Source organism: Amblyomma maculatum, chromosome 1, assembly GCF_055883805.1.
Source record: "Amblyomma maculatum isolate TAMU_Amacu chromosome 1, ASM5588380v1, whole genome shotgun sequence".
NCBI lineage: Eukaryota > Metazoa > Arthropoda > Arachnida > Ixodida > Ixodidae > Amblyomma > Amblyomma maculatum.
In genome coordinates, this window is record NC_139344.1 from 261,731,360 (window position 1) to 261,747,378 (window position 16,019).

A 16,019-nucleotide genomic window follows, 5' to 3' on the forward strand; every position below is an offset into this window, starting at 1 on the left:
GCATGATAGAGGGTGCGGTAGTCGATACATGCCCAGACGGCCATTGACGTACGACGGACGACCGAACTCGGCCGCAACTCGACGGCCGAGTTCGGACGTCCGCCGGAGTTCCGGCGTACGTACGAAAGCGGATGGTCGAATCCGTACGCCCAGCGGACAGCCGCCGTACGTCCGTCACTGGATTGGCTTTTACACAGCCATGATATAGTGTGTAGTCGTCGTGCTCGTCTGAACTGCGTATAGATCAGTAATACTGTCGAATTTGCATTATATGACGCCAGAGCGAATCGATGCGATAGAAAGCTTTCCATTAAACACTTTTTTTTTACTTTGCGCGTGTTTCATCGTTAAATTCTTTTTTTTTTAATTTTTTGAGGAAAAATGCAATGACCATAAAACATTTTTTCAATTATGATGTTTTGGTGAAACTTTAATTGTAGGCTGGGTAGACGCAGCAATCAGCAAGCTCAAAAAGAACGAAAGCGAACCTGCCCTAAAAAAACTGAAATGAGCCAATCCAATCCACCTGACAAGTTTTGTCATGGAGGATTCCTTCAGGCTACTGCGTTCTGCATTTTCTGCGCAGTTACAAACAACTGTAGCTGTTATGCACTGACCGAACACCGCAGAACAACCGGACAACGAGGAAATGAGAGACAAAAAAAAAAAAGAAATCAGCGCTTATCAGCGCTGTTCTGGCACGAATTTGACATACCGCCGCCGTGAAACAGTTGGGCTGTGAGCTCTGGTGACTGCAACGACTTCTTTTTTTTTTTTTCAAAACAGGCATACTGACAGGTCATGCACGCCACAGGCTCTAACAAAAAAAAAATCTGAGCTAAGCAAAAGTAAGATGAAAACAAAATTGTTTTTGCTGTGTCCTTACAGATGTTCAGAGGCTCCTCAGAACTTCACTGCATTATTGACAGCGAGATAATGCCAAAGCTGCACTAGAGCCCTGCAGCACCTTATAGTGCATGATACTTATGCCTCGCACTGCAAGCTCTTATCATGCTCTTAGATTATCATATTGAAGTGGTTTTAAATTCATGCTTGTTAATACAGTGATAACCATAAATTGAATCTACGGCATCACGCTCACATGCAAGGCTTCTGATAGCCGATGGACACATGATATGGGCTACATCAGGAACCTGTACCTGGTCATCCTAAAAACGGCTGTGCAGTTGGTGTTTTTAGTGTGTTGTGAAAGTGTTTGGTTCTGCTTCTGTATGGCAATGCTCCTCTGATTGAAGACTAACATGTGGCTTCATTAAATTGTTTCAGTTGCCATTGGCAGTAGCCGACTTCGTAGGCCAACATGAAGCCGCACTTTGAGCATGTGGGCAAAAGTTCCGTTGGCTAAACTGTCATCCATGGTGAAAACAGCAACATCCCTTATCATTCTCATTACTTTAGTATGGCTGAAAGTGAGTATTGTATCATTATCTCTACTATTGATATTGAATCATGATTGTCATGCTGAAGTTTTTTGAGCATTATAAGATTTTAAACACACAAGGCTTTCCTTGGACAGCAATGTTTCTAGCTTGTTCACATATAGGATGTAGCACTGGCTTAGCAATCCTTATACAGCAATCTCTTTTCACATTGTTCACCATGTTACGTTTTGGCATTGCTCCTTGAAGTAAACAGTAAGTATTTTAAGTTTACATGGTCGTCCACTCTTAGCTTGAATATGTGAATATGTAGCATGCGCTTTGCGAAATCTCATTGCATCCGTCGCAGCCGTGCATCAAGGCTAAGTGGCTTGTCCTTAGAGGGGCTGACAGCTGCAGCTTCACGTCATCTGCCTCTTTGCTCCGGTGTGCAGATGCGTATCGAAGCAAATTGGCTAATGGATAGAGGTACCAGGAGCTGCAGTGCCACGTCATTTGCCTCTTCGCTCCAGTGTGCAGACGCACATCGAGGCAAAGTGGTTTATGCGTAGAGGAACCAGGAGCTGCTGTGTCACGTCTGTCTGTTTGTTACGGTGCGCAGATGCGCATCGAGGCAAAATGGCTTATGTGTAGAGGGACCAGGAGCTGCTGCTTAATGTCCTTTGTCTCTTTACTATGGTGCACAGCCGTGCATCGAGGCTAAGTGGCTTGTGCATGGAGGGCCCAAGAGCTGCAGCTTCACGTTGTCTGCCTATTCGCTCCGGTGCGCAGATGCATATTGAGGCAGATTAGCTTATGTATAGGAGTCGCTGGAGAAAGATTTGATGTGAAAGGTTGAGGGTCGCCGGAGAAGGGGTAGACAGCGAACGCGATGGTTAGATGGCATCCTCGAGGCGCTGCAGATGAAGTTATGTGATGTTAGGAAGATAGTGAGAGACCGGAAAGCGTGGCGTGACATGGTCCATAGGGTCACGAAGAGTCGGACACGACTGAGCGACTGAACTCAACTGAGAGGGACCAGGAGCTGCTGTGTAACGTCTGTATATTCGCTATGGTGCGCAGCCGCATATTGAAGTATAATATGGCTCATGTGTAAAGGTACCATGAGCTGCTACTTCATGTCGTCTGCCTCTTTACTACGGTGCGCCGACACGCACTGAGGCAAAGTGGCTTGTATGTATAGGGACCAGGAGCTGCTGTTTCACATCTGTTATGGTGCACAGCCGCATATCAAGGGAAAGTGGCTTATGCGTAGAGGGACTAAAGGTTGCTACTTCACGCTGCCTGCCTCCTCGCTACAGTGTGCGGCTGCGATGGACGTGATGGCATCTCGAAAAGCGCGTGCCACGCAGTCGCGTGTTCAACCTAAGAGTGGATGACGGTGTACATGCTGCAGCTCTCTTATTCATAGCATGAAGCTAGGCCAAGTTGGATAAATTATAGTGCACCTCATATGGGGTTAGCAAAGATAAGCCACTCCAGAAAATTAGATGCATTCAGTGTCATAGAATCCTTATTCATATACATGCTACTGGCAAGTCAGATTCTTCCCCCTCAGAAATGCCAGACAAACATAACCAAGGGTTCGTCTGTAATAGTCTAGCTTGCTCTTTCTATTTAGACTTGAGTCAGGTGTGCTATCCATTGCTGTGGGTGGTTCAGGCGTGAACATTGGGATTTTAACCTTGCAACAAGTACGGTATTGTAGTTTAAAAGGCAAAATGATACTAATAACCGCAACCTTATCCCCTTATAATAGTGTTGCCAGGCACTGAATCATTAGTTCACTCTGTATTGTTTGTCTAGTTGATGTGCAGGAACGTACACATACTTATATGACTTGGAGGGGTAGACTTTGCACTTACAAACATGATAGCATTATCAGAATTGTTGTTTTCATTCCAGTAATGATTTTTATTTTTATATAACTGTTTGTTACATGCCTTTATGAAGATGGCGAGCTCTTTTGTCCAATCCTGCAACAAAGCAGCAAAGGGCTTCCAAATCTTCCACAAGACTGTGTGATATCTTTAATGCTAACTGATGCTTTATATAAAAAAAAACAACATGTAGTACTATCTGTTGAGGTAGTTTTATTCCCCCCCCCCTTTTTTTTTCGTTCTAATGAGGCCCAGAAGACACTAACTCTTGCATTTGTAATATTTGTAATGCCCTAGGCCCTGCCCTAAGGCACTACTCCAATGTCATTACCATTTTTTTAGCACGACTGTGGCATAGCAGTCATGTCTTTTATACATTTGTTATTACTAATCTCTTACACAAGTGGTGGCTTATACTATGGGCGCAAAAGTATCTGTACTGTAGGTCTGGAAATATAGGACTAGAATCGCGATGTAAACGAACTGTCACCTTCTTTCTCTAGCACACATAAAAAGAACTAATGCTCAACTTTCACATCGACAAATGGTCCGAGAATCCTGGTCGATGTGAAAGTTATACGCGTTGATTGCAGTTTGTGTGGTCCACACCCTTTTATCCCTGATATCACACAGGGAAAAATTATGGGCCATCCTTGGACAGGGGCAGTTCATTCGGCCTTCACTACCCTCCCCCTTAAGTCAGGTACAGTGTTTCCTGTGAACAGCTGGCAGCATCCATACAGACCATTTTGTTTGTAATTCATGCTGCATACTGCCGGTAATACACCAGGAGCTTATGGTTGCCAGCTTTCTCTGTGCTTTGTGTAACTGTAAGACTTGCTATTGTAATGTCACATATAGCACTGTTGGTTGGTTGGCTGGTTTGTGGGGTTTAAAGTCCCAAAGCGACTTAGGCTATGAGAGACGCCGTAGTGGAGGACTCCAGAAATTTCGACCACCTGGTGTTCTTTAACGTGCACTTTGCGTTTAACTCTTGTAGAAGCAATAAAACTACACAACCACTGCGGCGGGCCATGCTTCCACTTTGGGCTTTAGCCACATGTTAAATATCAATATTTATTCTGGTGCTGCGGCTTGCATATTATTAGTTACATTAACATAAGTTACTTCCTCACAGCTGCTCTAAGGAGACTCTTTCTAGACGCTTTCGCTAACCCACATGTTGATGTCGATATACCCCTGACACGTCCAGGGAGTGTCTTCTGGAAGAGTACATGGAAACCAGCAAAACGATTGCGCAGTTTACAGAATGAAAAGGTGAAAGTTTTAAATGATGTTATTATTATTCACTTCTTTTCAGAGCTGGAACGATGACTTTAGACCTTTGCCAGTTAAGCCACTTAAAATGCAGGTTTCTGCCACCAATGCATACCTGTGTAATACTGCAATGCTGTGGCTGTGCTTCATATTAATATACAGCATCGATCCTTTATGCTTAGTTCCATTGCATGCGCACTCCACGTCTTCGGCGTTGCTGATGGCGCATAGCAGCAAGCATTTATAACATACTATGTTTGGTCAGAGTGGCATGTTTAAAAAGACTACTAAAGCATTAAAATACTGAATGCCAGGTTCTGGTCAAACTATGTATCTTTTGGTATTCTGCATGGGTTTTGCTGCAGTTATGACCTTGGTATATGATCGCTCTGAATGGAAATGCACACGTATCGTGTCATCTGGAAAAAGCAGTTGAGGGAAACTGGCAGTTACTCTTCAAGATATCGAATCAAAGTTCAACAGAGATAACTTGAATTTCATTTCCCCCTCCCCCCTTTTTTTTTTTTTTTTTGCAGGAGGAGCCCAACCTGCTTTGTCTAACTTAGACCTGTGGGACCAGCAACAGCTGACTGAGCGAGTGCGCAGGATAGTAGCGGCTTCCGGCATTCCGGTCTGAGGAGGCCGCCCGCAGATGACTCGATCATCTCCTCAGCAGTTCCTAAATAATAGGTTTTAATAAATACATTTTCCTCCTCCACCTCCCCAAGGGAAGAGTTGCCACGGCCAAGGATATTTTAAAAAAAATATTCAAGTAGATTCTGAATACTCCAGTTGGCTTGCATTTTAACATGCCATTTTGACTATTTTCGCATACAGACTATTTACGCAATTTTTCCAATAAACCCTAAAAAGAATTAAAAATGCCGTGTTTACAACCATACATGCTGGCATGCTTATGCACTTAGCATATTTTAAGAAATTGTGCGTTTGTGTAAAGCTCAGCTAGCATATGTGCCTCTTGGATGGAAGTTTTAATTGCACACTGCTGTTCAGTGCTTTGTTGTGTTAAAGTAAAGCCGACAACAGGAAACTTGAACCTGTTACATATTCTGTTGTCTGCTTTACTCTCACGACAAAGGCAATGAGCCTGAATGTGACTGAAATTTCCATGGCACACGCTTGCTGAGCTTTACACGAATGTTATTGGCAAGTTTTTGCACCAATAGCATGCCCTGCGAGCAAGTTCCGGGAAACGTCCGAATGTCCGCCTCCGGCTGTCCATGGGACGCGATCCGGATCCACAAACGATAGTCCGACGGATGTCCGCTGTACGTATGTCGAACATAACCGGATTTCCGTCGGACGTCCGAACCTCCCGTCGGACGTCTATGGCCGTCTGGGTGGTGTTGTGAATAGGGCTCCGGTCGAAGTTTGGAGCAGACTCTCCGGCAGCTGAAGACAGACGGGTTTAGCGGACGCCGGCGTGCGACCGCTGCCAAACGCGTTGAAGCGGCGGCGACGGCGGGAGGAGGGGGGGGGGGGGGGGGGGGGGGAGTGACCCTTTGTCTACTGCTGCGGCGGCCAACCTTCCCCGCCTTCCACCCTTCGGGACAGAGACGGGCTGCCTTTCGGGCCTTAATCCCCCTTTTCATCCACGGCGGCGCCAGCAGGGAACATGTCCTTGTGTTGAATTATAGTTGAATGGACCAGAGGCGCGTCACCGGGCAGCATTGACCCCGCTCGCCAAATTCTCGAAGCAGGCGGGTGACCTTGGAATTACGCGGGGGGGGGGGGGGGGGGGGAATGACCGCCGCGAGCGGGCGACTTCGCGGGATGTTTTGCCTTGGTGCAGAATCTCCACCACCAGCACAAGATCGCCATCGACATCGGAGAAGTTTGCCCTCGCCACCGAAAGATGTGAGAGGAGGCGCTCGAGCACCACCCTTGGCAGTGGGCGGCACACCGAGTGATCTCTTGAGCCCCACTGATTGGACTGCACCAATTGAACTTTATTTCCCCAGCTAGCGAAGTGGGGATAACCAACCGTATTTAAACAGTAGAAATTGTTTCCACCGAGATCTCCGTTTTCCTCTCTTGACCTGTAAATATCCCATCATGTAAAAAGTTGTATAAAACGCTTTTTTTTGCTTCTCCTCCCTGGCTGCTTCGGCTCCGTCATCCCGGCTCCTCATGGCTCCACGGCGGTGAAGTCTAGGCCCCTGAACCCCAGCCACATATGTGGGGACTAATTCGCAGAAGTCAGGTGGCGGATCCCTCTATATACGTTGGTTAAAATTCAACTGTACAAAATATGTCGAGTTCCAAACTGCACACAAAATATGCCGTAAGCTATAGATTGTGCAGAAAATATCCCCGGTCCGAATCCTTTTACTGTGTTTTCTTTTTCATCCAGCCTCTTCCTCACCAGCGCTTGCATATAAGTTTTCGTGTTGGCAATGAACGAGAAAATGACCGGAACGCATGGGAATGATTGAGGCTGTACTGCAAGCACAAAGCTTGTTCATTCGCCAGGGCACAGAGCGACGCGAAGTGGCACATAAAGGGAAAACCTGTACAGTCACCACGTATATATAGGTTCTAGCTGTTCCGTGCTTGCACTACCGATCTAGTCGAGGCATAAGTAGCCAAGCAACAAACCGAACCAGTATCGACGTGGCTGGGCGCGAGGCAGTCGGCCCCGTTCGGCATCCCTGTAGAACTCTATGAGACCGCGCCCTCTCGTATTCAAATCCGATCTTAATTAAGCGACGACGACTTTAGGCCGGACACCGCGCTTGGTGGGGGAGAGGCCACAGTTGCCGTAATGGTGCGGCATCACGCGCATGTATGCACTTGAGTGGGGAAGCGCGCCGTATGCGCAATGCTCGCCACTAAATTTGGACACGCTTCTGGAGGCGAAACAAAAGGGAACGAGGAAATCCGTCGCGGCATTCCACACCGGAATCGAGGAAGCGCGCAGGACTGCGGGTGCGGCAGCTCTTTTCCGCCACTGGCACGATATCGATACCTGGCGTGGCCGCGCACTTCCCTGCATCGAACACGAGCCGCGCGCGCAGGAGCTATGGCGCGCCCGTATTATACATAGACGCCGGCGCACAGACGAATGCGCATACGACGCGCCGCTCGTAGCGCACCCCAAGTAAAGCCATGATGCGCTTGCTGCCTCGCAGAGCGCACGGGTGTCAGCGCACGTTCGAATGGGGTCGATCGGAGCTCGCCGATTAATCACCGGCCGAGAAACGAACGAACGCCTGGCGGGGCGGCGGTGAGCCCCGCGCAATAACGATCAGTCACCGCGCCAGCTGCTGCTCTAATTACAAAGGCCGCCGCCACCGAGTGACCAGTGTACGAGTGTGTATACAAGCGGCTCTAAACGGCTGCACGCGCAAAAGGCTCTCTTAGCAGGGAGCCCCTATTACCTCGCCCTTGGCAAAACTGCACCGGCGTGTCTCTGCAGCGTCTCGGAGAACACGGGCGGGCCCTGCAGTTTAACGCGCTCTGCCTGCCATTCGTGCTGCTTCGTGAGTGTGCTGTAATGTCCCTTTCGTGGGATCGCATTTGTTTATTTTCTTGCGCGGCACGAAACTGCTCGGTTTCACGGTCTTTCTTATCTACCCCGTCGACGGATGAGTGCGGCGACCACTGTTGGGCTCGCGATCATCCGTCGTCTTTGCGGTCGCCACAGTATAGCAGAAACGAACTTCGGGTTACGTAAATGATATAAAAATAAAGTGAAGAAGCACACATAAGAAAGATAGTTACAGCTAGTTGGCGCATCACCAACTACGAGAATCATGCGTCAAAACATAGGAAAGAAACTTTACAGTGAAGTTTTGCGCACTATATATAGACGGCACAAAGCTGCTTCACAAAGAGAATGGACCCACCTGCCTTCTCCGGATGTCACCACGTGCAACTCGCCTACTTTGAAGCTCATATTTTAACTTACAACCGCGTACTTTACCGCTCTTATGGCCGGCTACCTCGCACTCTTCGTTTGTACGCGTGAGGGGAAAGCCCTCCGCGTTTTTCGAGCATACTTGCAATGCACTGTACATGAATCTCGGTATAAGCGAAACATCGAAACTAGTGGTGTAACACTCGCAAAGATCTTGGCATTCTTTTTTCCTGGGTGGGCTTACGCTGGTTAAGCAGTATGTACTACGCGCGGCAAATGCAACCTACAGAGTAAGTACATCCCACTGCAGAGACGTTACTGCGCTGATTCGCTTAATCGTGAAATAAGGGGCAGCTTTGGATACGAGTTTGCGTTTGTAGCTCTTAATATGACACACGCACACAGCGACACCTATGCAGTTCCTTTACAACCACGCCTGACTGGACTCGGGTTCAGAAACTCGTGGCCATTTACTTTTCCGCTTGCGGACTCCATCCTTAACAGCACGAACCATCTTCGAAAGCTCGTGCTAGCCGGAAACGTATAGGAATGAATATATTTTCTCATTTATGCATCCGTTGTCTCACGATGGGCTTGTCGCAAATAATGGTGTCGTTGTCAATTAGTAAGACAAGGACAGCATATGTCCCTTGACCGGAGTGTGAGGTACCATTGTGGGAATAATCTGCTGCATCAAAGAAGTTCAGCTTCCTTTAGAAATCGGCTTTAATTATAGGGAAACTGTGCAATATTGTAAATTACCGTTACGAAAATACAGGCGGTAATGATTCAATCTTCTGGCGTGCAGCAAAATTTTGCTTACAACGTTCGTCCTTTACTCGCATCCAGAACTTAAAATTGTAATGGAAAACCTACGGGGAGAACGCTGTTTACGATCTGCAAAAACGTTAACAATAAAAAACAAAGAGTAACTACGAACCTCCTGAGGAATTCACCAATATACTGAGTATTTTAGCAGGTTTGTGCCACATGCGAACGAATTAGGCGCTCGTAAAGAACTTCGCATTGAAAAATGCGCATCTACAGAATTTCTGGGTATGTCAACTGCATTGCCCGGAAGCAGCGTTAACAATTAAAAACAGAACGTAGTTTGTATGATTTGCTACAGGGAAAGAAACTCTTGATGCCACAGTGGACGTTTGCCACAGAGATTAAAATCAGGTTTTCTTTTCTTTTTTTTTTTTTGTGACTGCGTTGCGACACATTCCTCTCTTTACAGAGTGTTTTTTTTTTATCGTTTTTGTTCATTTTTTTTTGCGTCTCTGCTTCCCGCTTGGTGGAATAGTGGGAAAACTGAAAATGACCAAATAGGAAGAGAATGGCCACGACAAAATATATATATATATATATATATATATATATATATATATATATATATATATATATATATATATATATATATATATAGAGAGAGAGAGAGAGAGAGAGAGGAAGAGAGAGAGAGAGAGCACGGTGACTTATCACGCAGACAAGGCCAATATTTCCACGGCCGCTACCCACTGTACACCTGAGGCGAGCGTCTCGAGCTGCACGCACGCCCCCGACGCAGCCAGCAGTCCTGCGGGGTCAGGAGAGGTCGGCGCGCAGACATTCCATCCGTGACCCTCGGCCTGACCGACGACAAGCGATGCATAGCAAACAGTGGCCCGTGGCATCGTTGCACTAGTTGCGCCAGCGGGTGCTCGAGGGAAGGACCGCACCCCTACCCTGCCACCAGAAGTCGCCAAGTTGCTGTTCTCTCAGTTCTTTCTACCTCGCCGCAGATCTTTTTCGCCGTTGTGTAGACCGCCGCGGGCAGACCGGAAGTCACGGTGTAGCTAATGCGCGCTAGGACCCCCGTGGACTCACGCGCGCTAGCGGGAGTCCACTAGAGTCGAACGACGCAGAGCGCCGCCAAACAAACGCGGCCATACGTGTATTCACGAACGCTAACGACCGCCGGACGATGAAAGAACGCACCAGTGGCACGCGTCAGCGCCGTAAGCGTTACGCGGATTCGATTGCCGTGCAACTCGGCCTCGTCTGAAGAAGTAGAGAGAAGAGGGGCATCTGTGCCACACGACTCTGGCGAGCGCTCTAAGCAAGCCATTTTGCGGTCCACTTAACCGCGAGTGCTGCAATGAGGAGCTGCTCAACTCCAGAGCTCTGGATACCTAATTTAACTCGCAGTTGTAGTGATACCTACTGGCGGCGCATTACTTCTCACTTGAAGAAATATATAATCACGGTCACGCACATACATCCCCAGTGCAACGAGCGCATTCCAGCCTACCTCAGAAACACTACCGAAACCCCTAACAACCGAACAGAGTTATCGAGGAGGTTCGCAACGAGGTAATCTTTTTTCCCTCCGTTCGCGTCAATCAAAACTGAACAAATATAATTTTGTTTCCTTTTTCCTGGATGCGTAACCGGTAGATGTAACAACAAACAAACATACAGCTTCATTGACGACTTGTCAAATGACTATTTACAATCATTCGTCATCACAGGAAGTCGACAACGCACGCCAGCAAGAATTTGGAGCTGCTCACCCGAAAAGTAGCGGTGCTTGGGTGGATAGCAGTGCTGACGGAATGTCGCATTGAAGCGACTCGTTTTTTACATTTTCCGCATCTTTCTGCGGCGGGGGGGTGGGGGGGACAACAAAAAATAAACTGTGCCTGTCCTTTGTCACTCCTGCCCTGTTCTACAAGAAGAAGCGCTGCCGCCTGCAAGGGAAATGCAAACCTCGTGCAATATTTGTCCCTCCAATTTCGATAGCAGACTTCTCCATCAAGCCCAACTCGTCGCTTAGAGTTATAGCAGGTCCCGTCAGTGAGGCGTTTCTTCTTACGCCATTGCAGTCGTTTTTTGTCGCTCGTCACACTAGTCCGCAGAAGATTTCTGGCTGTATGCCATATGCATGTAGGCTAATTATGGAGGGCTGCTCTTATCTGACAGTCCTCTTAACGCGTAAAGCAGTTAGTGTACTCGGTATGTCATACATAAATATGCCTCGCCACCATCCCCGGGCAATAGAATGACAGAAAACAACCCGTTAGCCTTGCACAATAGAAGCAATGACAACCCCTGCAGCTATAGCGTCGCCTGTCTCGCTTGACAAACGGAACGCGAGCTCTCAGCTGACTGGTCGCAGGTGCATGCCCCTACGATGTCTAGTTGCTGGCGGCGTCACATGGCAACTTCGACGTTCACGCGCAGCGGGGATGCCACTCGAGCGCGTGCGTGGCGCGCCGCATTTGACGTACCGCGAGCGTTCGGCGAAAGCCGCTCCACTGAAGCGTGAAGCCGATGCACCACGGCGCGCGCCTCTCCTTCTCTCTCTTTGTTCCTACGCGCTTCAACGCCGGCAGCAGCGCTCATGCAACGGGGGTAGTCCGACGGACATTCGTTAGAAGCCGCGATAATGGACATTGTTGGGAAAAAGCCCGTCAACTCCAGGATTCGTTCGCGGCTTGCGTCGCTCGTCAGTGGGAACATTGGGGCCCCGTTGCAGCCTTGTGAAAATACTCGTACGCAGAGGACGAGTGTCTTCCCATCATTACGTGCGGTCGTCGCACAACCAACGCGCATTTTACAAGTGATGCTTTGCAGTGCAGGATGAAGGCGTATTGTTTTTCTCATCAACTCTATATCAGAATCAAAATGACCCTTTCCTGCTCGCCGACCATCTGATTAATTTATTTGAAGAATCTGATTTATTTATAGGAAGGGAAAGGCGCGGTAACTGTCTCACTTGTTTTCTGTGGACACCGCAACCGCGCCGTAAGGGAAGGGAGGATGGTGGGAGTGAAAGTGGAAAGAGAGAAAGAGGAGCCATAGTGGAGGGCTACGGAGTAATTTCGACCACCTGGGGATCTTTAACGTGCGCTGACATCGCACAGCACACGGACGCCTCTTCGTTTCGCCTCTATCGAAACGCAGACGCCGAGGTCGGGTTCGAACCCGGGTACTCCGGCACAGTAGTCGGGCGTCTTACCACTGCACCACCCCGGCGGGGCTCGCCGACCATCGTATGCCGCATAACCACTGCCTTTTATCTATTTATTATTTTTGCTGCGCTTGGAACTAAACTGAATGGGAATGCATGCCTTCCCTGTGAAAAAAACAAGAAAATAACGGAAACGAAGAAAAGAAATCGATTTTGGGCACCGTTTTTGCGGGCGTTCTTGTTGCACTTGTTCTATGGAAATGTCATTTTTCCTTCAGATTAGGATTAGCGGTAATGTTCATGCAAGAAACTAAATTTTTATTACGAAAGCAGGATAGCAACTTCATTGCTTACTTGTCAATTTTGCTGGTGATTCCTTCGTTTCGTTTTTACCGCCGCCAAGTACAGGGCAAAACACACAATGAGTGAATACGAGCGCGCGAAATGATACGCGAAGTGACTGTGAAACCGGAATGCGTGCAAAGAAAAAGATTGACGCACCATGTGCTTAATATTGCCATCAATTTGGAGGCGAACAACAGCAAGCTTTCAGGCACTGCAGGGGTCTAGTTCGTTCATTTTTCGTGTAATGCTGACGCTAGGCGCTTCATTGTGACACAGATGATGGCTATGAATTACCACATAACTGAGGGAAGCTGGAAAGCTTCTATGTTGCGAAGGTGCAGAGTCAAATAAAAGAACAATACTCTGGAAGCTTTAGAAAATATTTCTTGGCGCTAAATATTTTTGCGACGAGCGAAAACATGCTATATGTTGCTCGGAGGAAGTAAAGAGCAGTTTGGTGCCGAGATCACAAGGAGGCAAGCATGAACAAAGGCCTCGTCGCCCGTAAGACAGTACAAAAGAGATCTATGCAAAAACATGAAGCGATGCACACTTCCCTGATTCGTGCCGGCGAAACTGGATATGAAGCCACGGCGAGCAAAACCAATGGCATGGGCAATATTCGCGACAAAGTCACCAGCAGCACCCACTTCATTAAGCAGAATGTGCTTTGAGATAGCATGCATGTAATAAGGTATACTTTATTTCAAAGCAGGAATACACTGCTTAAAATCAGTTTCGGCGACAACACCAGGGCCCGCTTGCACGAAACGATCTTAAGACTGTCTTAGCTAAGTCCAGACTTAACTGAAGTCAAATGATAGGCCGCTTAAGACTAGAGTCAAGGCTCGGCTTCAGTCCTGACTTGAATAAGTCGCTTGTACGATTGCGACTCTAGTGCCGTCTTTGTTAAGACACAAGGAAGTCAGGTCCTGTCCCTGTTGTAAGATGTAAACATTCCGTCAATCTTGCACTATGTAAAATCCGTGCCATTGCTTTTTGCGGCTTAAGATTGTGTTGCGAGGAAAAATGCCCCAAGTGGTTGCTGAGGGCGTTCAGAGAAGCCATTCTGGTGAACACATCATCGTTCGGAACACGAGCAGTCTTAAAAAAATGATGTTTTACTAAAGACACCGTTTAAGTCTAGACTTAGCTCAGGCTTTATCCTGCAAGCCGGCAGCATAATATATGCGCGGCCATTTAGCTACCCTCTTCCTCTTGAATTTCAGAAACTAACTGTCTTCGAATCATCTGGGAATATTTTTAAAAGCCCACTACGTCCGGACAGCGTTACGCATCTCGAATAGCCTCTTTTTTTTTGTTGTTGTTGTTTTTTTGTCAGCAGAAAGAAGTACTGGAACAGCACGCTTATCCTGACGGAACCGCTCAACAAGAAGGCCACTGCACGCAGGGGACAGTGGAATGATTGGACCGGCAATTCGACATGCTCGACCGGAGAGGGTGGATTTTATTTTTTTTTATGCTTGGCCGGAAGCGGTAAGCGCAGCAGCCTGCCAAGTGCACTATGTGCGGCTTCGTCATGACTTACGAAGCAGCGCGACATGCGGGAAAGTATACGAGGCACGAAAATTGAGAGCGCCTAAGACATCGTCGCACGCCAACCACGTGCAGCATAAAGCGTGGTCCGTTGCTTATTATACTGACGTGAACGTGGAGCAGAGAAGCGAAATCGACAGAATATTCACATTCCTTCTTTTAGAGTGTCAAACTGTGACAGCGCAGATTCTGGAGAACCTTAAAATCAAAAAGAGGGCCAGAAAGACGTCTTTGTTTAGAAGCAAAGTAACAGAACACACACGAGAAACTAGACAAGATTTGCACACTGACTCACACTACGGTCAAGTGAACCCCAAACCGTGAGGAACAACAAACTTATCCTGGTCAGCTACACTATGCTGCCGGGTATAGTAATTAAGGTTTGAAGAATAATGAGTACATATGATGCGGCGCCAAAATTATTTATCACTAAAGAATTAACACTGCAGTGTATAAGAGGGTATAATTCGTATATACTATTAAGTGGCCATTCAAATCATATTAATATATTATCGGCCATATATTAATCGGCCAGGTGAAGTCCACTAGCCCGTACACGCAGTTTCCTGCGCCACGACCCTTACCGGCTAGCTGTCATGTGCCGGAACTGTTCTCTACCACGGGACCTTATTGGCCGTCACACTAGCAACCAGGACCCGCATTGCTGTAGTTCCTGGCGCGTTAGCGATGCCTGGGTGAATGATACTTTAGTTTCCTTGGCTATTACGACTGCCGACGGGATCGAGGCCAGCCATTCACAAACTACCATGACGCAGCGCTTTCAGTGGCAGTCAAGCCGCTCAGAATGAGAACAGCTGAGATCGGCTCATAGCTTCCGAGACAGACTCGGCCCGGACCTCGTCTGGGCATTTGAAGCCGTCGACGCCGCAGAGGGCCCAGCGCCAGAGAGCGCGTGGCGCTGAACCCCCTGTGCCATGGGCGAGTGGGACGCACCTTGAGCAGCTTCTTGCACGAGGCGACCATGGGGGGAGGGCCGAGCCATGGGACACCGTCGCGGTCAGCGTCGTGCTGCAGGGCGAAGAGGCGCACCAGCTGCAGAACCAGAGCGTCGGGCTTGAGCGCCTGCAGCGCCGACTCCTCGAGGAAAGCGGCGCGTGCGTACAGGGCCTCGAGCGGCGGCAGTGATCCGGGCAGCTGGTCCAACAACAGCTCGACCGGCAGCTCAGCCAGCAGCGCACGGAAGGCGGCCGGCGCGAGGCGCGAGAGCAGCGCGGCAGCCTCTCGGTGTTGCTGCCGCTCGCAGAGAAGCAACACGCGGCGCAGGGCCGCGCTGCCGCTCATGTCGCTCAGGCTGGCCGAAGGACCGCGCGGCTCGTCCACGTCGCCGGCGAAGCCCTGCAGCCAGTGCGAGTCCCGCCAGGTGAGCTTCTGCACGTTTCGCCGCTGGGCGCCGGCGGGCCGCTCGGGACGGATGCGCCTGCCACTGCTCATGGTGGCCGCTGAGCCGCCACTGGCCGACGAGGGTCAGGCCGCCGCCGTCCTCGCTCTCGCCTACTGACACACTGAGCCAGAAAACGGGTTCGGCCCGCCCGCCGCCGGTGCCGCCGAAAGTGGTAGTCGCACCCCCGCAGCCCTCGACCGCGGGCGGCTCGGACCGCAGGGAGACTCTTCTCTTTGGACGACTCCCCATTTCCCCGCCAATCTAGACGACACTCGTGAAGGCCGAAAAAAGAAAGCACAACGCTTCTTTCTCGAACTCTACG

The 16,019-nt window shown here is 48.9% G+C and overlaps 1 protein-coding gene across 1 annotated transcript in view; it reads right to left on the reverse strand.

The window, feature by feature from the left end:
- LOC146206390 (uncharacterized) overlaps window positions 1–15,802 on the reverse strand; it is a 63,526-nt gene extending 47,724 nt beyond the window's left edge. Inside the window, exon 1 of the mRNA XM_084591057.1 lies at window positions 15,250–15,802. Coding sequence (XP_084447183.1) covers window positions 15,250–15,747 — 498 coding nt within the window. The 5' untranslated portion in view covers window positions 15,748–15,802. The remainder of the gene's footprint in view (window positions 1–15,249) is intronic.
- Window positions 15,803–16,019: the final 217 nt, after the last annotated feature.